The following is a 23,136-nucleotide window of genomic DNA, read 5'->3' as shown; positions in this document are numbered from 1 at the left end:
ACCCCAGGTGGCTACAGCATAATACAGGGAAATGTGGCCTTATTCAATTTGGTCATAAGAACAAAAAAGCTGAATATTTTCTAAAGGGTGAGAAACTAGGAAGCATTGAAGTTGGGAGGGACTTGGACGTGCTGATACAAGGATCGAAGTAAATTAGCGTGCAGGTGTCGCAAGCAATAAGGAAGGCAAATGCCATATTGGTTTTCATCACAAGGGGATTGGAGTACAAGGATAAAGAAGTCTTGCTACATTTGTACAGGGTTTTGGTGAGACCACATCTGGAACAGGTTTGGTCTCCGCATTTAAGAAAGGACATACTCGCATCGGGGGAGGTATAGTGAAGATTCACAAAATTGGTCCCTGGGATGAGGGGGTTGTCCTCTGATGAGAGGCTGAGTAAATGAGAGGTGGCCTCATTGAAAACTACACAATTCTGATATGGCTTGATAGGATGAATGCTTTGAAGATTGTTTCTGCTGATCAGAGAACCTAAAATACAGGGGACACAGTCTCAGAATTAGGGGGCAATAATTAAGGGAGATGTGGAGTGGCAGGAAAATGGAACCAAAACCGTAGATCAACCATGATGAGATTGAATAGCGGAGCAGACTCACTGGACCATCTGGTCTACTCCTATTTCTTATGTTCGTATGGTTTTGTTTAGGTGCAATCTTACCAATACCGTATACAATTGTAGGAGATTTTCCCTTCTTTTATACTTCACCTCCCTTGCAATAAAGGCCAACATTCCAGTTGCCTCCCTCATTACCTGCTGTATCTGCACGCTAATTTTTTGTGATTCGTGTAGAATAGACCCAGATCCTTTTGTAAAGCTCCATTCTGCAGTATCTTGCCATTTAAATAATATTGTTTTTCTTTTCTTCCTGCCAAAGTCGGCAACGTCATATTTTGTGCTTCATCTGCCAAATTTTTAAAGATGGTCGACCATCATAGGAGCTCCAACAATAGGCAACCGATAGTGATAATATACCAAAAGTAACCCAAATAACCTGTGTTGACTTAATTCTGACATGATTCCCCTCCTTCAGCAGGTTTGCTTTGTCTGGCAAAATCATTTCCCACCCAATAGTTTTTTGTGAGGAGTAAAAAGAGGAAGAAGGGGAAGCCATGGCAGAATCTCTGTTAAGGCTGAAATTCAAATTAAGATCTTCCAATAGAAATCTAAAAATCATTGTGCCAAAGTAGAAAATTACAAGCAGCTCCTATGAAAACCATAGCCAACTAACTTGCAAATCCAATGTTACTTGTCTTTATGGCCAGGCTTTTGGTCATCTCTCCTATCTCACTCTAGTCTTTTTTTTTGAATGTTTCTCCACTGAAAAGTATTTCCATGGAGGCACATATATTGATTCTTTACAGGTAATATAATGCAGAAGTGCCTTGCAAACTCATTTAAAAAAGTAAACTTCCAGGGGACCCCTGACAACCCCTCCATCCCCCTCCTGTTTTGTTTCTCTCTCCCCCCTCCCCCAGGCGGACACAAGGAACGCCTGGCATTCCCTTCCTCTACGTTCATTCTCCCTCCTTCGCTCTGTTTTGTTTCTATTCTGCCCCCTCCTTTTATTTTCTTTTGTTACTGGTTGAAGCATGTGCTTTTTTGAAAAAAAATTCTTACATCTAATTTTTCATTACTTTGCTGGTTTACTTGCCTGAATTTTTTTGAAGGGGGTTTCTGTCAGTTGTGGGTGGGTTGGGGTTTGCTACGAGGTCTTGGTCATTTTATTTTACTTTTTGGGTTTCTTGCCTGACTTTTTTTTTGGGGGGGGTGGCAGTTATCAGACGTGTGGGTCGGGTTTGCTGCCAGGTTCAGTCAGTGTTTTTTTTTTAACATTCCCTTTTGAGTTTATTTTTGTAATGAGAAGGTTGTGTTGCTCCTGCCTGTACTTTATGATGTATTTTTTATTGGTAATCCTCTTGTTTCGCCGAAGACTTTCCGATATTCGCCTGAAGTGTTTCCGAGTTAAGTTTTCCTTTTTGACTTGGGCTCTGACCAAGGAAAAAAACAGTTGCTTTGTCCGGCTTCAGGCTATGGGCAACTTCCATGGTATTGTTGCAGTCTTCATAACTTGGCTGAAGCACTTTGTCAGACGGTTCAAGATAAGATTCAAGATCTTGTAACAAAATGTACTGTCCTGATAATTGTAGCCTGACGTTCAGCAGTAAATGGGCTATGTGTAACCTCAACTGTAACCGTTCTTCAAATAACTTTTTTCTTCTGACGAATGTGGTGCTACCTCAAGTATCCAGCTACACTTGTTACACTTGAGGTTTCCTATGTGATGTGGAGGTTAATGTGTTCTGTTGGATCGCCCATAAGCAAGGGTTTATATTTCAAACTAAGTGATACATTTCTTTGAGATGAGGGGCAAGAATTGTTTTGAAAACCAAGTAAGCTGCCTTTTTAAGCGGGTGTATGCAGCTGCCGTTTTGCAGACTACGGCAAGTGAATTGTACAATAATGTTTTGGAAACCTGTTTGAACTGTCTTTTGATACAACGGTAGTTGGTGCGATTCTCCGCTCCCACGCCGGGGGGGAGAATCGCGGGAGTGCCGCTCTGGCACCCCCCGCGATTCTCCCACACACCCCAAAATGGCGTGTCGCATTTTGCGACATGCCGATCGGAGAATCGTGGGCCGAGTGGCCTGCTGTTCCCGACCGATTCACGCCGGCGGCAACCACACCTGGTCGCTGCCGGCGTGAACAGCGCGCCAAAGGTGAGTATGGAGCTTGGGGGGACGGAGAGGGGAGTGAGCACCACGACCGTGCTCGGGAGGGGACTGGCCCACGATCGGTGCCCACCGATCGTCGGGCCGGCGTCTCAAAAGGACACACTCTTTCCCCTCCGCCGCCCCGCAAAATCAATCCGCCACGTCTTGCGGGGCAGCGGAGGGGAAGACGGTAACCGCGCATGCATGGGTTTGAGCCATAAGCCGTCGTGAAGTCAGCCTCGCATGCGCGGGTTGGAGCCGGCCAACCTACGCAGCGCGGCTGACGTCATTAGGCCTGCCGGCCGCGTCATTGTCAGCGCACCGGGCCTTGACGCCAGCGACAAGGACCCGCGGCCGAGATTTACGGCACGGCCTTCCTAGCCCCCCCCCCCCCCCCCCCGGGGGGGTAAGGGGGGGGGATAGGGGGAAAGGAACCGCCTCCGACGCCGTCGTGAACCTCTCCGGGTTTCACAACGGCGTCGGGCCTTGCGGAGAATTCCGCCCAGTATTCCATGTATATAAGTAAAATAACTTTTCTGGTCTGCTACTAGCCTTGGGTGGGTGAGAGAAGATTTTAGTCCGTTCAGAATAAAGATTACCTATTTACTTTTTGAAATTGTAAAAAAAAGTAAACTTCAATGTTTTCAATCAGTCTGTTATACTTCTAACTCCCTCAGTTTTAACATATATCTATGATAGAGTGAACAACTTCATTATTTCCCCTTATTATCTCACCAATGTCAATTAGATCACTCATGGTATCTGACTTTGCAACGAGAATAAGTGCAAATTCCTTTACCTTTGTTTGTAACTTAAATGTAATAATTAACCTGCATTAGGGTTACTACCTTTATCATTTTCTCAAAGACAATAATACCCTTTTATTGCTGTAGGCAGTGGCTGGAGGATGCACTAAAGGAAAATGAACAGGGTTTAAGTACCATATTTCTTGTGGGCTCTAAGAAAGACTTATTGGTGAGTAGTCGTTATTTTCCTCGTAGCTTTATGAGTGACCTATGTCTGATGAACCTGACATTCCACCCTGAATAAATCTGTTGAAACTGTGGCTATGATGCCTTGGGGATGATATTGGGCCTAATAGCGCTTTTTTTTCTTGATGCTTGAAGTGACCTGAGGCTTCCAAAATGGAGTCCGCAATGCGCACGTACATTTCTGACATGAAGCAAACAGTAAGGTGGTTGGCATGTGCATACTTAGACTGATCATGGGCACGATTCACCCAAATGGGAACAATGTCCCATAGCGAGCGCGTTTAGCCGTGTGTTTCCCAGCGCTCACAGTGCAGAGAAACACATGGCTATTCAACATGACTCACGTTGTATGAGGGGCCTCAACGGAGTCCCGATCTCCAAGGCCCCTGAAGCGAGCCCCGACCTCCACCCCATCACTATGGCGAGCTGCTTTACCGGCGCAACATGGCCTATCGATCGTGCCCCATGAAGGCTCATGGGATCCAGGGCAATTTGGCAAATAGGATCCAAAATTGGCTTTGTGGCGGGAGGCAGAAGGCAGTGGTCAAAGGTTGTTTTTGTGACTGGAAGCTTGTGTCCAGCGTGTATTGCAGCGATCGGTGCCGACTCCTTTACTGTTTTCAGTGTACTTTAATGATCTAAACATGAATGTGGGAGGCATGATCATTGAGTTCACAGATGACACGAAAATTGGTAGTGTGGTAAATAGCGAGGAGGAAAACATTAGATTACAGGACGGTATAAACTGACTAGTCGGATGGGCTGAACAGTGGCAAATGGAATTTAACCCTGAAAAGTGTGAAGTGTTACATTTTGGGAGGACTAGCAAGACAAGAGAATGCCTTGCTCTTATCAAAACTCCAAAGCCTAGAACTTGGCTCCTCCCTCTCCAAATGGATCCTCGACGTCCTGACCCATAGACCACAATTAGTAAGGATAAATAACAATACCTCCTCCACGAGAGTCCTCAATTCCAGGGCCCCGCAAGGCTGCGCACTTAGCCCCCTACTAAACGCTCTATACACACATGACTGTCTGGCAAATTTTGGCTCTAACTCCATCTACAAGTTTGCTGATGACATGACCGGTGTGGGTGAAATGTCGAACAACGATGAGTCAGAGTACAGGAAGGAGATAGAGAACCTAGTGGCGTGGTTTAACCACAACAATCTCCCTCAATGGCAGCAAAACTAAGGAGCTGGTCATTGACTTCAGGAAGGGAAGTATTGTACACACCCCTGTCTGCATCACAGATCATGGAATTTACAGTGCAGAAGGAGGCCATTTGGCCCATCGAGTCTGCATCGTCCCTTACAAAGAGCACCCTACTCAAGTCCACGTATCTACCCTATCCCCGTAACCCCCATTTAACCTTTTTGGACACTAAGGGCAATTTGGCATGGCCAATCCTCCTAACCCGCACATCTTTGGACTGTGGGAGGAAACCGGAGCACCCGGAGGAAACCCATGCAGACATGGAGAGAACATGCAGACTCCACACAGACAGTGACCCAGCCGGGAATGAAACCTGGGACCCCAGAGCTGTGAAGCAACTGTGCTAACCACTGTGCTACCGTGCTGCCCTGATCAATTATGCCGAGGAGGAGATGGTTGCCAGCTTCAAATTCCTAGGTGTGCACATCACCAACAGTCTGTCTTGGTCCACCCACTTCAACGCTACAACCAAGAAAGCACAACAGCGCCTACACTTTCTCAGGAAACTAAGGACATTTGGGATGTCCAAATTGACTCTTACAAATTTTTACAGATGCACCATAGAAAGCATCCTATCTGGCTGCGTCACAGCCTGGTATAGCAACTGCTTGGCCCAAGACTGTAAGAAACTACAGGGAGTTTTGAACACAGCCCAGTCCATCATGCGATACTGCCTCCCATCCATTGACTCTGTCTACACCTCCCGCTGCCTTGAGAAAGCAGGCAGCATAATCACCCATCTATTGTCTCTTCCAACCTCTTCCATTGGACAGGAGTTACAAAAGTCTGAGAACACGCACTAGCAGGTTCAACAACAGCTTCTTCCCCGCTGTTACCAGACTCCTGAATGACCCTCTTATGAATTGAATTGATCTCTCCACCCATCTTCTCTTCTGAATAGTACTACACTCCGTATGCTTCACCCAATGTATCCAAGTATTTACATTGTGTATTTATCGTATGTCTAATGTTTTTTCATGTATGGACGATCTGTCTGGACTGTACGCAGAATAATACTTCTCACTGTATCTCAGTACCCATGACAATAAATAAATCAAATCAAATTAAATCACAATGAATGGTAGGACCCGAGGAGGAACAGAGGACCAGAGTAATCATGTAGTGCATGTCCAAAGATCCCCGAAGGCAGCAGGACAGGTGCATAACGTGGTTAAGAAGATATATGAGATACTTGCCTTTATTAGCCGAGGCATAGAATATAAGAACAGGGAGGGTATGATGGAGCTGACTAAAACGTTTTGTGGCCAAAGCTTGAGTAATGTGTGCAGTTCTGGTCACCACACACTATAGGAAGGATGTGATTGCACTGGAGGAGATTCACCAGGATGTTGCCTGGGCTGGAGCATTCCAGCTATGAAGAGAGACTGGTTTAGCTGTGGTTGTTTTCCTTTGAGCAGAAAAGGCCAAGGGGGAATCTGCTTGAGGTATACAAATTATGAAGGATATCAATAGAAAAACATTTTCTCTTAGTAGAGGTATCCATAAGCAGGGGACTTAGTTTCAAGGTAATGGGCAGGAGAGATGTTTTGAGGAAAACCTTTTTCACCCAGAGGATGGTCGCAATCTGGAACTCTGACCGAAAGGGTGGTAGATGCAGGAACTCTTTTAAGAAGCATTTAGGTGAGCAGTTGAAATGTCAAAGCTTACAAGGCTACTGGGCCAAGTGCTGGAAAAAGGGATTAGAATAGATAGGTGCTTTCGATCCCGGCTCTGGGTCACTGTCCATGTGGAGTTTACACATTCTCCCCGTGTTTACGTGGGTAAGCAACCCAAAAATGTGCAGGGTAAGTGGATTGGCCACGCTAAATTTTTTAAAATAAATTTAGAGTACCCAATTATTTTTTTTCAATTAAGGAGTAATTTAGCGTGTCCAGTTCACCTAACTAGCACATCTTTGGGTTGTGGGGTGAAACCCACACAGACAGTGTGCAAACTCCATACAGACAGTGACCCAGGGCCGGTGTTCGAATCCGGTTCCTCTGCGCCGCAGTACCAGTGCTAGCCACTGTGCCACGTGCTGCCCCTTTGGCCACGCTAAATTGCCCCTAAATTGGAAAACATGAATTGGGTACTCTAAATTTATTTTTTTTTAAAGAATAGATGGGTGCGTGATGGGTGGTGCAGAGACAGTAGATCAAAGGGCCTCTTTTTTTGTTGACTCTATGACAAGCTGCTGGAAAAGAGAGGAGGAGGATGGGAGAGAAAGACTGTCAGCAGGAGAACATATCCACTCAGAGACCAATTTTCTGATCTGAACCTCAGCAACCAATGTTTGAAAAATCTAAGGAATTTATCAGTGAAATCTATCAGTCGCAACTCTAAACCCGGAGAAGGGTGAGGACCACATTGCCGGTGGACATGATGGTGACATTAATTATGAACTTTAATGGGCCTGACTCCTTCCAGTTTGGTGCTGAAGGTACAAAAAAAAATCTTTGTAGTCCTCTGCTCATAATGGAAGTTACTGATGTGCTTTGTTCAAAGAGATAGTTTAACTTCATTCCCTCTCTTGCCAGAGAGAAACAAATGGGGTTAGCTCAAAAGTTTGTAAGGTTTTCAGGCTTTCTCCTGACGCAGAGCACCAATGGCTGTATGCACATTGCTTTAACAATTCTGCCATGTTCCGGGACTGAAAGAGATGCCACTCCCTCAATATACAGCTGGGTGCATAGGCAGATCATCATTCAGGTCAGTGCCTAGGATCTTGGCAGCATCAAGATGTGTTCAATCTGCCGTGCCAGCTGCATTTGAACCACCCCAGTAAACCAAAGGAGGGCTACTGGGAAACAAAGGCTATCTGTCGATAATATAGCACATGAATGAGCCAAGTCCATGTTCGCAACGTTCCCTGGTGGAGAGGAGAGGCAGGTTTATGTTCCATGGATCCACTGCCACTCCTCCAGGATTGTGCTTCAGCAATCCTAGTCATCCATTGGAGGACAGATTGCTGGACTGTCGTGAGAGCTTTCAACTCTTTTGAAATTGGTATCCAAAGCCACAATGGCAGAACTCTGCATAACTTCCTGTGTGGTGGACTTTTGGCGGAAGCTTTGTGTGCCACACTGGAACCGTCACAATTGGGTCCATAAATGTGAAAAGAAAGTTGGCCACCACTTCATGCTCAAAAGGATGGGCTCAAAGCTCTGCGCAAAGCTCCATGCCTAGTTGGTGCTGGACTCCTCACTGCCTCTTGGCATCACATGCAAGCTTTCCAGCCTCTCCGCTTGCGTCAACACTCCAGAAAGTCGATATCCTCCAACCCAAGCAGTCTGTTTAATTGGCATCCTTTAGGATTGCTGTCTAGCCACACAGATGAGTTAAAATGTGAGAGAACATTTGTTGTTTTTGACCTGTTTGTTGCACTGTGTTGTATGTTCCAGATTGCTGCACTGACTTACATTGTGCATAATACCAGAAGACATAGGAGTAGAATTATGCCATTCAGCCCACTGAGTCTCTCCAAAATTCAATCATGGCTGATATGTTTCTCATCCCCATTCTCCTGTCTTCTCCCCATAACCCCTTTTTAATCAAGAACCTATCTATCGCTGTCTTAAAGGCATTCAGCAACTTGACCTCCACAGCCTTCTGTGGCAATGAGATCCACAGATTCACCATTCTCTGGCTGAAGAAATTCCTGCTCATCCCTGTTTTAAAGGATTATCCTTCAGTCTGAGCCTGTACCCTCAGGTTCTAGTTTCTCCTACTAGTGGAAACTCTACGTTCACTCTATCTTGGCCTCTCAGTATTCTGTAAATTTCAATGAGATCTTCCCTCATCCTTTTAAAATCAATCGAGTACATGTCCAGAGTACTCAACCGTTCCTCATATAAGTCCTTTGTTCCATGGATCATTCTTGTGAACCTCCTCTGGATCCTTTCCAAGGTCAGCACATCCTTCCATACGGACATCCTGAATACAGACTAAACTCACAGTTGAAAGTTAGGACACATCCATTCTAATCTAAGCACCTGTTTATCAATGTTGTAAATCTTAATTACTGACAAACAATCTCCCTTGCACTGAAAATTTATTTTTACCAATGGGAAATCTCATTCCTTCAGCTTTTAATTATTGTTGGAGGTTTTTTAAATGTAACTTTCTTTCTGATTGGCTCTCAATCCTTCTTCATTTTTCTTTCTGATCTAACATCGAATTGCCTTTCTAACTAGCACTTTCTGGTTCATAATTTCCACTGTCACCATTGATTCTCCAATCTGATGCGAGCCTTTATCACACAGGTCCCAGGTACCCCGTGAGGGTTGCTGAATGTTTGACTGGTTTTGCAAGGCCTTCACTCTATATAATTTGTAAGAAAAAAGCTTTTTCAATGTACAGAATCATTTCTGGTTAATATTTTGTTGCTCGTGATTTTAATCCATTGAGGCTAAATATAATGGGCCTTGGAACCTTTGAGACCCATTACTGGTTAACCTGAATTCCTGTGCAAGTAAAATTTATCAAAATGGTATAATGCAGTGTCATTTCATTATTAATTAACAAATGTCCTCTTAAACATCTTGGGTATAATTTCAGCAACAAAAGACATTTTACAAAGTTTAATTTCAAAGTGAAATTCACAGACATTGCACTATACTGAGCTACCAGGAGATTAATGTCCTGATCGATGTACGACTGAAGGAAAGCTTTTAGATGAGTCATAATATTGCCCAACAATATATTCATTGAACTATTCAATTTTTTTGTCCATTTTAATAGTTGCACCAAGTTGTTTTCAGTTCCCACTCCATTCCCTAGCTACGGACTCCATCCCTCTCCCTGGTAACTGTCTGAGACTAAAGCAGACTGTTTGTGAGCTGGGTGCTATATTTGACCCTGAGATGAAGTTCTGAATGTTTGACTGGTTTTGCAAGGCCTTCACTCTATATAATTTGTACGAAAAAAGCTTTTTCAATGTACAGAATCATTTCTGGTCAATATTTTGTTGCTCGTGATTTTAATCCATTGAGGCTAAATACAATGGGCCTTAGGACCTTTGAGACCCATTACTGGTTAACCTGAATTCCTGTGCAAGTAAAATTTATCAAAATGGTATAATGCAACAAAAGACATTTTACAAAGTTTAATTTCAAAGTGAAATTCACAGACATTGCACTATACTGAGCTACCAGGAGATTAATGTCCTGATCGATGTACGACTGAAGGAAAGCTTTTAGATGAGCCATAATATTGTCCAACAATATATTCATTGAACTATTCAATTTTTTTGTCCATTTTAATAGTTGCACCAAGTTGTTTTCAGTTCCCACTCCATTCCCTAGCTACGGACTCCATCCCTCTCCCTGGTAACTGTCTGAGACTAAAGCAGACTGTTTGTGAGCTGGATGCTTTATTTGACCCTGAGATGAAGTTCTGAATATATATGTCATCACTAAGACTGCCCTATTTCCACCTCCATAATGATCACCCAACTTCATCCCTGCCTCTGCTTCTCTGCTGCTACAGCCATCATTCACACCTTTGTTGTCTCTAAATTTGATGATTTCAATGCACTCCTGGCTGGCCCCTCATATTCTACATTCTATGAACTTGGGATTGTTCAAAACTCTGCTGTCCGTGTCCTAACTCACACCAAGTCCCATTCACCTATCCCCCTGTGTTCACTGACCTACGTTAGTTCCCAGTGAAGCAACGTCTTGGTTTTAAAATTCCCGTCCTTGTTTTCAAGTCCCTCCATGGCCTCACCCATCCATATCACTGTAACCTCCTCTAGTGTCACAACTCTCCCAAGATATCTGTGCTTATCTAATTCTAACCCCTTGAACATCTCTGATGTTAATCACTGCACCATTGGCGGTAATGCCTTCAGTTGCCTTAATCCTAAACTTCGGTATACCTTCCCTACATCTCTTTATCTCTCTCTCTCACTTTCCTCTTTTAAGAAGCTCCTTAAAACCCACCTTGTAGATCTTTTGGTCAACTGATCTAATATCGCTGTCATTTTTTGTGTGTTTATCTCCCAGTCACAGGCTGAATATGAGCGAACAGAAGCTGATGCCATTAAAATAGCCACTGAGATACAAGCAGAGTATTGGCCTGTGTCTTCTAAAACAGGTGAGTGTTTGGATTAGCATTGGCAGCTGTACATGTGCACTGCAGAACCAGCGTGTGCACACAAACAACATTTTGCATTTATACAGCACTTGTGTATGTTGCAAAATGTCCCAAGGTTCTGAACAAAAAGATTATTAAAAATAGTTTTGATACCAAGCCAAATAAGGAGGTATTGGGACATATGGCCAAAAGCTGAGCCAAAGAGGTTTAAGAAGGTGAGAGAGATAGGGAGGCAGAGAGGTATAAGGAGTAAATTCAAAGTTTAGGCCAAGGCAGCTGAAGTCAAAACCACCAATGATGGAACAGTTAAAATTGAGAATGCATGAGTGGTCAAAATGGGAGAAGTGCAGTGATCTAAAAAGCTGGTAGGGTACACACACAATGGAAACGTTAGAGGATTTCCAATCAAGTAGTGAAAGGTGATTACAAACCTGTTTAGACATGGTGGGGGAGGAGATTTTCCAGCCATTCACAACGGTATGATCTTCCGGACCCACCGATGGCATACCCCCAATGCGGTTTCATGGCAGCAAGGGGTGCATTCAAAGAGAAACCCCATTGACAACGGCGGGACCAGAAGATCCCGCTGCTGGCCAATGGCGGGGCCTCCTCCCGCTGTGAGGAGTTTCTGGGTAAATCCTTCCCAAGGTATATTAAAGAACAAAGAAAAGAGCAGCACAGGAACAGGCCCTTCGGCCCTCCAAGCCTGTGACGATCATGGTGCCCTAACTAAATAAAAGACCTTTGTCCTCACTCAGTCCGGATCCCTCTATTTCCTCCCTATTCATGTACTCATCCAGGTACCTCTTAAATGTTGCGAATGTGCCTGCTTCCACCACATCCTCTGGCAGCATGTTCTAGGCACCCACCATTTTCTGCATGAAAAACTTACCCCGCACATCTCCCTTAAATGTTTCCCCTCTTACTTGAGCCTGTGCCCCCTTGTGATTGACTTCCACCTTTGGAAAAAGCCTCTTAGTATCCACCCTGTCTGTGCCTCTCATAATTTTGTTGACCTCTAACAGGTCTCTCCTCAACCTCTGTCTTTCCAGTGAAAACAATCCTAGTTTATTCACCTCTCCTCATAGCCAACACCCTCGAGACCAGGCAACATCCTGTGAACCTTCTTTGCACTCTCTCCAAAGCTTCCACGTCCTTCTGATAATGTGGTGACCAGAACTTCATGCAATACTCCAAATGAGGCCTAACCAAGGTTTTATATAGATGCAACATGATTTCCCAACTCCTGTACTCAATGCTCCGGCTGACGAAGGCAAGCATGCCAGATGCCTTCTTAATCACCTTCGCCACCTGTGTTGCCACTTTTAGGGAACTGTGGACCTGCATGCCCAGATCCCTCTGTATGTTAATGTTCCTAAGGGTTCTGCCATTTACAGTATAATTCATACCGAGATTTGATCCTCCAAAATACATCACCTCGCATTTATCCGAATTAAACTCCATCTGCCATTTCTGTACCCAAGTCTCCAATCCTGTTGTATCCTCTGACAATCCCCGGTACTATTAGCAACTCCACCAATCTTCAGGTCATCCGCAAAAGTACTAATCAGACCACCCTTATTTTCCTCCAGATCATTTATATATGCTACAAATAACTGAGATCCCAGCACTGATCCCTGCGGAACACCACCAGCTACAGATCTCCATTCTGAAAAACACCCTTCTACCGTTACTCTCTGTCTTCTATAACCAAAACAGTTCTGTATCCATCCAGACAGCTCACCCCGAATCCCATGTGATTTTATTTTTTGTACCAGTCTGCCATTTAGGACCTTGTCAAACTCATGTCCATTTCAGCTACATCCACAGCCCTCCCCTCATCAATTTTCTTTGTCACCTCTTCAAAAAACTCAATCAAGTTGGTGAGACATGACCTTCCCCGTACAAAAGCATGCTGCCTGTCACTAACTAGTCCATTTTCCTCCAAATGTGCATATATCCTGACCCTCGGTATCTTTTTCAAAAGTTTCACACCACTGTTATCAGGCTCACCGGACTATAATTTGCTGCCTTATCCCTGCTTCCTTTCTCAAACAAGGGAACAACATTGGTTATTCGCCAGTCCTCTGGAACCTCCTCTATGGTCAAAGAGAATGTGAAGATATCAGTTAAGGCCCCAACTATTTCTCCCCTTGCCTCCCGCAGTAAGCTGGTATAGATCCCATCCGGCTGCAGGGACATGTCGACCTTAATGCAATTTAGGATACTCAACACTTCCTCCTTTGATATATTGACGTTCTCAAGAGAGTTCACACAACTATCCCTGACTTCAACATCCGTCATTCCTTCTCCCTGGTGAATACCGATACAAAGTACTCATTAAGGATTTCACCCACTTCCTGTGGTTCCTTGCATAACGTCCCTCCATTGTCCTCGAGTGTGCCTACACTTTCTCTTGCTACCCTCTTGTTCTAATATATGCATAAAAAGTCTTGGGATTCTCCTTGACCATGTTTGCTAAAGTAAAGTTTTCTAAAGCCACAAACCTCTTCATTCACCTGAGAAAGGAACAGTGCTCCGAAAGCTAGTGTTTGAAACAAACATGTTGGACTTTAACCTGGTGTTGTAAGACTTCTTACTGTGCTCACCCCAGTCCAACGCCGGCATCTCCACATCATGTTTGCTAAAGACATTTCATGGCCCCTTTTAGCCCTCTTTGATGTGTTGGGTACTCTGGATCTGTGGAGACTGCGTTTACCTTAGCAGCAACATAGACAGGCTACCAACATTTGTTTTTTTTTTTTAATAATTTTTATTGAGAAATTTAGATTTTATACAACATTGACGCACCTTAGTAAAATACCGAAAATAACAATAATATTAACAATCATATACATTCGCCCCATCCCCATGAACAACCCAGCATTTTAACAACAACGCAAATTGTTGACATCTATAAGGTAATGCAGGAGGTGGAGGAGTCGTCAGTGGAGGAGCTGAAGGCTAAATGGGAGGAGGAACTCGGGGAGCGAACCCCCCCCCCCCCCCCCCCCCCCCCCGGGTTGCTGCTGCTATTGACCCAGTTACCTATCTCTGAGCCAGGAAGTCCAGAAAAGGCTGCCATCGTTTATAGAACCCTTGTATTGATCCTCTCAGGGCAAATTTGACCTTTTCCAATTTTATAAATCCCGCCATGTCACTGATCCAGGTCTCCACGCTTGGGGGCCTTGCATCCTTCCATTGTAACAGAATCCTTCGACGGGCTACTAGGGACGCAAAGGCCAGGACACCGGCCTCTTTCGCCTCCTGCACTCCCGGCTCCACCCCAACCCCAAAAATCGCGAGTCCCCACCCTGGTTTGACCCTGGATCCAACCACCCTCGACACCGTCCCCGCCACCCCCTTCCAGAATTCTTCCAGTGCTGGGCATGCCCAGAACATATGGGCGTGGTTCACAGGACTCCCCGAACATCTGGTGCACCTGTCCTCACCCCCGAAGAACGTACTCATCCTAGTCCCGGACATGTGGGCCCGGTGCAGCACCTTAAATTGGATGAGACTAAGCCTCGCACATGAGGAGGAAGAGTTGACTCTCTCCAAGGCCTCCGCCCAAGTCCCGTCCTCTATCTGCTCCCCGAGTTCCTCCTCCCATTTAGCCTTCAGCTCCTCCACTGACGACTCCTCCACCTCCTGCATTACCTTATAGATGTCAGACACCTTCCCCTCTCCTACCCACACCCCCGAAAGCACTCTGTCCATCGTCCCCTGCAAGGGCAGCAAAGGGAATCCCTCTACCTGTCGCCTAGCAAAACGCCTTTACCTGCAGGTATCTGAACATGTTCCCCTGGGGAAGGCCAAATTTATCTTCCAGTTCCCCCAGGCCCGCAAACCTCCCGCCAATAAACAGGTCCCTCAATTTGCTGATGCCCGCCCTTTGCCACCCCCTGAATCCCCCATCCGTGTTCCCCGGGATGAACCGATGGTTGCCACCCAGTGGAGCCTCCATCGAGCCCCCTGTTTCCCCCCGATGCCGTCTCCACTGTCCCCAGATTTTTAGGGTTGCCGCCACCACCGGGCTCGTGGTAAACCTCTTAGGGGAGAGCGGCAACGGTGCCGTTACCATGGCACCCAGGCTCGTACCTCTACATGACGCCATCTCCATTCTTTTCCACGCCGCCCCTCCCCCCTCCATCACCCATTTACGCACCATTGACACATTGGCTGCCCAATAGTACCCCAGAAGGTTGGGCAGCGCCAGCCCGCCTCTATCCCTTCCTCGCTCCAGGAACACCCTCCTCACTCTCGGAGTCCCATGTGCCCACACAAAGCTCAGAATACTGCCGGTCACTCTCCTAAAGAAGGCCCTGGGGATAAATATGGGCAGGCACTGAAAAAGGAACAAGAACCTCGGAAGAACTATCATTTTGACGGACTGCACCCTCCCCGCCAACGACAATGGAAGCATGTCCCACCTCCTGAACTCCTCCTCCATCTGATCTACCAGTCTGGTAAAGTTATGCTTGTGGAGAGTCCCCCAGTCCCTGGCCACTTGCACCCCCAGGTACCTAAAGCTCTCCCCTGCCCGCCTAAGCGGGAGCCTACCAATTCCTTCCTCCTGGTCTCCAGGGTGCACCACAAACACCTCGCTCTTGCCTAAGTTTAATTTATAACCTGAGAAGATCCCAAACTCGGCTAGTAACTCCATCACTCCCGTCATCCCTCCCACCGAGTCCGCCACATACAGTAACAGGTCATCGGCATACAACGACACCCTATGTTCCTCTCCACCTCGCACCAAGCCTCTCCACCTCTCTGAATCTCTCAATGCCATCGCCAGCGGCTCGATTGCCAGTGCAAACAACAAGGGGGACAAGGGGCAACCCTGCCTGGTCCCTCGGTAAAGCCGGAAGTACTCCGACCTCCTCCTATTCGTGGCCACGCACGCCATCGGGGCCTCATATAGCAGCCTTACCCATCTAATGAACCCTTCACCAAATCCAAACCTCCCCAACACCTCCCATAGGTACCCCCACTCCACTCTATCGAAGGCCTTCTCCGCATCCAGCGCCACCACTATCTCTGCCTCCCCCTCAATCGCCGGCATCATAATGACATTCAGCAATCTCCGCACATTCGTGTTCAGCTGCCTTCCCTTCACAAAACCTGTCTGGTCCTCATGCACAACCCCTGGCACACAGTCCTCTATCCTGGTGGCCAGGATTTTTGCCAGCACCTTAGCATCCACGTTGAGGAGAGATATGGGCCTGTATGAACAACACTGCTGGGGGTCCTTGTCCTTCTTTAAAATTAACGAGATCAGCGCCCGTGACATCGTCGGGGGCAAAGTCCCCCCTTCCCACGCTTCGTTGAGTGTCCGCACCAGCAAGGGGCCCACTAGGTCCACAAACTTTTTATAAAATTCCACCGGGAACCCATCCGGCCCCGGTGCCTTCCCTGACTGCATCTGCCCGATCCCCTTAACTAGCTCCTCCAGCTCAATCGGCGCACCCAGCCCCTCCACCTTCTCCTCCTGCACCTTCGGGAAAGAAAGCCTGTCAAGGAACCTCTCCATTCCCCTCCTCTCCCCCGTTGGCTCCGACTGGTACAGTTCCCCGTAAAAGTCCTTGAAGACCTCATTCACCTCTACCCCCTTCCGCACCACATTCCCACTCTTGTCTCTCACTCCAGCAATCTCCTTAGCCGCATCCCGCTTACGGAGCTGATGAGCCAGCATCCTACTCGCCTTTTCACCATGTTCGTACACTGCCCCTTGTGCCTTCCTCCACTGTGCCTCTGCCTTTCTAGTGGTCAGCAAATCAAATTTAGCCTGCAGGCTGCGCCTCTCCCCCAACAGTCCCTCCTCTGGTGCCTCTGCATACCTCCTGTCCACCTCCAGCATCTTTCCCACCAATCTATCCCTCTCACTCCTCTCGCTCCTCTCCCTGTGTGCCCGGATGGATATCAGCTCCCCACGAATTACTGCCTTCAGGGCTTCCCAGACCATCCCCACCTGAACCTCCCCCGTATCATTCACCTCAAGGTACCCCTCAATACTTGCCCGGACCCTCCTACACACCTCCTCCTCCGCCAACAACCCCACATCCAACCGCCACAACGGACGTTGGTCTCGCACCTCCCCCATCTCCAACTCTATCCAATGCAGAGCGTGGTCGGAGATTGCAATGGCCGAATACTCGGCCTCCTCCACTCTCGGAATCAGTCCCCTACTCACCACGAAGAAATCTATCCGGGAGTAGACCCTATGTACGTGGGAGAAGAAAGAGTACTCACGTGCACTCGGCCTCACAAACCTCCATGGATCCACTCCACCCATCTAATCCATAAACCCTCTCAGTACCTTGGCCGCCGCCGGCCTCCTACCCGTCCTAGAGCTGGACTGATCCAGTGAAGGATCCAACACCGTATTAAAGTCCCCCCCCTATGATCAGACCTCCCGCCTCCAGATCCGGGATCCGTCCCAACATACGCCTCATAAAGCCCGCATCGTCCCAATTTGGGGCATACACACTAGCCAGTACCACCTTCTCTCCTTGTAGCCTGCCCCTAACCATCACATACCTACCCCCCTTATCCGCCACCACCTCCGATGCCTCAAACAACACATTTTTCCCCACCAGAATCGCCACTCCCCGGTTCCTCACATCCAACCCCGAGTGGAAAACCTGCCCCACCCATCCCTTCCTCAGGCGGACCTGGTCCGCCACCCTCAGGTGGGTCTCCTGAAGCATTGCCACATCCGCCTTTAGCCCCTTCAGGTGAGCCAGTACCCTCGACCGCTTCACCGGACCATTCAACCCTCTCACATTCCAGGTGACCAACCGGATCAGAGGGCGTCCCGCCCCCCTCCCCCGTCGGCTAGCCATAGCCTGTCGACTGCCCGCCCCAGGCCAGCACCTCCTGCTCGTCCCCATAGCGACAACCCCTCACCTCTGTCCCCCCAGCCCCCACCAGCTCCTTCTTGACCCTACCAGCAGCAACCCGGTATTCCCCTTTCCCCCCCTCCCTTCCCCCCCAGGCTAGGAACCCTCCCAGCCGCGAACCGTCCTCCATTGTACTTCCGTGGGTCAGCTAACTTCTGCTGACCCCGGAAACTCCCGCCAATAGCCCGACCCCTCCCGAAGTGGGATCATCCCCCAATCTATCCCTCCTCCTGGCACCGCTCCAGCGCGGGGAAGAACCAGTTAAGGCCCCACCTCCCCCGTCACCGTCTCCGCCCCCCAGCCCCGCAGCGCGGGAAACCAGAGGAAAGCCCGCGCTTTCGCACTGCCCCACCACACCTTTCTGACGCAGCTCCCAAATATCAACCCCCCTCCATACCCCCACTCCGACATAGAATACAACATACCCCCCCGACCCTCCCCTCAAGATACACAGCCCAAACAATGCCCCACAGCACAAAAACAAAAACATAGCAGAACAACCCCTCCGTAAATAACCATATCAAAATTGCAAAAGTACTAAAACAAGAAGAAAACAACAGAAGAAAAAGAGAACACAGCAACAGCAGAATCCAGCACTAATATCTTACAGCCGACCTCGCAACCCCCAACCCCTAGTTCAAGTCCAGTTTCTCCGTCCGCACGAAGGCCCACGCCTCCTCCGGGGAATCGAAATAATGGTGCCGGTCCAAATAAGTTACCCACAGGCGCGCGGGCAGCAACATTCCGAACTTTATCTTTTTTCTATAAAGCACCTCTTTCGTCCGATTAAATCCGGACCGCCGCTTAGCCAGCTACCAACATTTGTAATAGTACAACTCTATTTTATTTAACTAAGAGCTGTTGAACATACTTGCACTGTGGGTCGACACTATGTTAGATTGACTGAAGACCTATGCCTAATCTGACCAGCCTATACTGCTAACACATGTTGGATGTTTGTGCTACTGACTGTGGGCTCTGTCTGTCTCAGAGGCTGCATCCCGAATGAGCGGGAAAACTAGTGCCCTCTGGCTTTATAGTGAGCGTGCTCTAACTGGTGATTGGCTGCTGTGTCGTGTGTGTTGATTGGTCTTGCAGTGTGTCAGTCAGTGTGTGTCACTGCACCATCATATACTGATGTGTATATTATGACACTCCTAATTCCATGTTTTAGTTCCTTCCTACTTTCACTGTACTCCACAAGGGCGTTGTCAGTTTTTAGATGCCTAGACCTATCGTATGCTTCCATTTTCCTTTTGACTAAGCTTACAATTTCCCTTGTCATCCATGGTTCCTGAATCCTGCCATTTCTATCCTTCATTTTTGCAGGGACATCCTGTCCTGCACTTCAATCAACTGGCCTTTGGAAGCCTCCCACATGTCAGACTTGGATTTTCTCTCAAATAGCCACTCCCAATCCACATTTCCCAGTTCCTGTCTAATTTGGATGTAATTGACCCTCATCTGCTGGCCACGCTTGTCCTTATGCATGACTACCTGAAATCTTAAGGAATTATATCTTATGGTTGCTAAGCCTAAAATGCTCCTCCACTGAAACATCAATCACCTGGCTTGGCTCATTCCCCAATGCCAAGTCTAGTATGGCCCCCTCCCTGGTTGGATTGTCAGGATACTGTCTCAAAACACTCTCCTGGACACATCTAACAAATTGTTCTCCATCCGAGACCCTGGCTGTAAGGGATTCCCAGTCAACATGGGGGACGTTAAAGTCACCCATCGCAACTACCTTGCATTTTTCACACCTTTTCAGTATCTGACTTTACAACTGTTCCTCTGCCTTCTGCGTACCATTTCCAGTGCTCACAGTGCTCAGTGAAGAAGGTCCCCATTTCCAGAATGTATTCAGAAATTTTCCAATTGCTTGAAGGTAAACGTCAGTTTTCAAAGCCACATGATAAATTCACCAAATCCCTTCTCCCAAAGCAAACCACAACTCCTCTGAAATTCCATCTTGGTTCTCCCTGACCTGCCACCATAGCTTCAGCAGTAGCCCAGCAGAACTTCCAGAGAATACGGTTGATTATGCCATTCCTCGGAGGGTTTCGCCCGTCTTCTGTGAGGTGCAGGAGGAAACCGGGGAACCTGTGAGAATATTTCATGACTACCTGCGTCATCCTGTCCCTGGACTGGATAAGGAGGGATAAACTTTCTCAAGGGCTGTGTTCATCCAATAAACATTTTATATATCAAACTTTTCTTTCATTCGCACAAGTAACTCAGAGAAATTGTTTGCTGGCATTTTGCCTGCATAAATATTTTTCGAGGAAACAAGTTCCAATTTACAGTGAGTAATTTGAGCAGACATATGAGTGGAAAATGTAATGTGCCCATTTGGAAATTAAATTAATTCACAAATTACATGACCAGTTCACAGTAATTGGGTAATTTGTTCCCCAGTGGAGCATTCTGTCAGCAAACATTTTCTTCCCTGGTGTATTGTAAGCCATGTGCTTTTCAATATATTTAGCAAGCCTGTTGGTATGGCTCAGTCCGTGCTGATGCTGGGTTCTTGCCAGAATCGCAGTCATTCTGCCACTCTTGTGGGTGTGCCTGACTTCTCCATGCCATATTATTGTCTCATTATTTTAATGTGTTGCAGCCCTGTTTCCCTGATTAAGTCGTTCATTATTCAAAAAAAATACTGCCCCTCGAAAGCACTCTGAAGACAGCGACAACATTCCATGAAATTATCCTGCCACCTTGTTCTATCTAACATGCATAATATCTTGCATTTATATAGTCCCTTTAACATGGTAAAACATCCCACAGTGTTTCACAGGAGCAGTCGTCAACAAAATTCAATACCAAACGACATTTTATAAGATAGGGCTGCGATCAGAAGTTTGATCAAAGAAATTGGTATTAAGAAAGGTCTTAAACGAGGTGTAAGAGGGAAAGTTGTTCATGGAACAAATTCCAGAATTTGAAATCTAGACAGATGAATGTATAGCTGTTAATGGTGGAGGGCTGGAAATCTGGGATGTGTTAGAGGCCAGAATTGGAAGCATGCAGAGATCTCAGTGTTGTGCGGCTGGAGGAGATTACAGAGATGGGGAAGGGCTTGTGCAATATGTTACGATGGTTGTGCAATATGTTACGATGGAAGTATTGAAAGTACGTGGATGTTTGCACACTTTTGCCTTTTTTGCTTTCTTACTGATGATGTCTGTAACTGTTTATAAAACCAAAAACTACCTCAATAAAATTGTTTATTAAAAAAAAAGAGATGGGGAAGGGCAAAACCATGGAGAGGTGCGAGTACAAGGATAAGAGATTTAAATTTGAGGTATTGCCCGACCAGGAACTATTGCAGGTCAGGGAACACAAGGGTGATGGTTGAATGGGACTTGGTGGATATGGACTGCAAAATGGGAGGCCAGCCTATAAAGTCTTGGAATAATGTTACCTCCTCATGCCAACATTCTCCACACATAATTAGGTACTCTGTGTACTTTGTGTGATACAGCGCATAATTTTTTTAAAAATGTATTTTATTCCAAACATGTAAAAAAACCGTACCATATTCAAAACACTCCACAACCAGGGGCTGGTTTAGCACACTGGGCTAAATCGCTGGCTTTGAAAGCAGACCAAGGCAGGCCAGCAGCACGGTTCAATTCCCGTACCAGCCTCCCTGAACAGGCGCTGGAATGTGGCGACTAGGGGATTTTCACAGTAACTTCATTTGAAGTCTACTTGTGACAATAAGCGATTTTCATTTCATTTCATTTTCAACCTCACAGTTTGTGCAATTTTCCCCCTTTTTATCCCCTACCCTCCCACCACCCCATCCCCCGCGATGAACAGTTCCTCAAATATTGTCATGACCAACCCTCACCATGTCTTGAAGTCTCCACCAACCCCCTCAACTCAAATTTGATCTTTTCCAACCGAAGAAAGTCATACAGGTCCCCCAGCCAGACTGCCATCCACGGCGCGCAACCGACCTCCAATTCAGCTAGATCCTTTTCTGGGCAATTAGAGAGGCAGGGGCCACGACATCAGCCCCCCGACCCCCCAGCAGCTCCGGCATTACACCAAAGATCGCCACCATTGGGTCAGGCCTTCCCTGGAGCTAGTGGCAGTGAAGCTGTCACCAGGGCCCTCAGACTGGATCCCATAAGGACTCCTCCTCCATCTTGACCCACTTCGCCCACACCTCCCAAACACCTTTCCCAGAATCTCCAGCTTCTTGCAACGCCAAAACATGTGCGCATGATTCGCCGGTCCACGCCCACACTTCTCGCACTCATCGGCCACACCTTGAAAGAACCCACTCATCCTCACCCGGGCCATATGTACCCTATGCACCACCTTAAATTGGATCAAGCTTATCCTCGTGCAAGAGGACGTTGAATTCACCCTACGCATCACCTCGCACCACAGTCCTCAGCCTATTTCCCCCCCCCCATCTCCTCCTTCCATTTTGTCTTGATCCTCACCACGTGCACGCCTCGTGCTCCCCCAACTACCCACATATGTCCCCAATCCTACCCTCGCTCGGGAGCAGCAGTTGCTCCAATAATGTGTACCCAGCAACCTGGGAAACATCCTCCACTCTTTTTTTCAAAGTCTCTCACCTGTATGTACTTAAATTAATTCCCTTTCGACAATTCAAACGTCTCCTGCAACTCATCCAGACCTGCAAACTGCCCTTCCAAATACAAGTCCCTCAACCTCACCAATGCAGCATCCCTCCACTTCCCGTACATCCAACCCATCTCCCGGGCTTTAAACCTGTGGTTCCCACACAGTGGTGTCAACGCGACATCCCTCCAACGTAAAGTGTCGCCGCAGCCGAATCAACACTCTGACCACGACTGCACAACTGGGCTCCCCGTATACTTCCCTGGAGCTAGTGGCAGTGAAGCTGTCACCGGGGCCCTCAGACTGGATCCCATACAGGACTCCTTCATCTTGACCCACTCCGCCCCCAACCATCGCTTCACCTTCTCCACATTCGCTGCCCAATAATAATGCAGCAGGTTCGGGAGTGCCAACCCCCCTTTTTGCCTCTGCCTGTGTAGCAGGGCCCTATTTGTCTTTGGTACCTTCCCCGCCCACAAAAACTACAGAATCACTGTCTCCAATTTCCGGAAGAAGGCCTTTGGGAGAAAAATCGTGAGGGACAGGAAAACAAACAACAACCTTGACAGCACATTCAATTTTACAACCTGCAC

General features: G+C 47.2%; 1 protein-coding gene across 1 annotated transcript in view; it reads left to right on the top strand.

The window, feature by feature from the left end:
* Positions 1-23,136, top strand: part of rab36 (RAB36, member RAS oncogene family) — a 78,940-nt gene that overhangs the window by 40,852 nt on the left and 14,952 nt on the right. Inside the window, exons 8-9 of the mRNA XM_038793272.1 lie at positions 3,624-3,705; positions 10,943-11,033. Of these exons, the coding sequence (XP_038649200.1) occupies positions 3,624-3,705; positions 10,943-11,033 (173 nt within the window). The remainder of the gene's footprint in view (positions 1-3,623; positions 3,706-10,942; positions 11,034-23,136) is intronic.

The sequence above is a fragment of the Scyliorhinus canicula genome, chromosome 1, assembly GCF_902713615.1.
Source record: "Scyliorhinus canicula chromosome 1, sScyCan1.1, whole genome shotgun sequence".
NCBI classification, from domain to species: Eukaryota; Metazoa; Chordata; class Chondrichthyes; order Carcharhiniformes; family Scyliorhinidae; genus Scyliorhinus; species Scyliorhinus canicula.
This window is presented reverse-complemented; position numbering and strand designations above follow the sequence as displayed.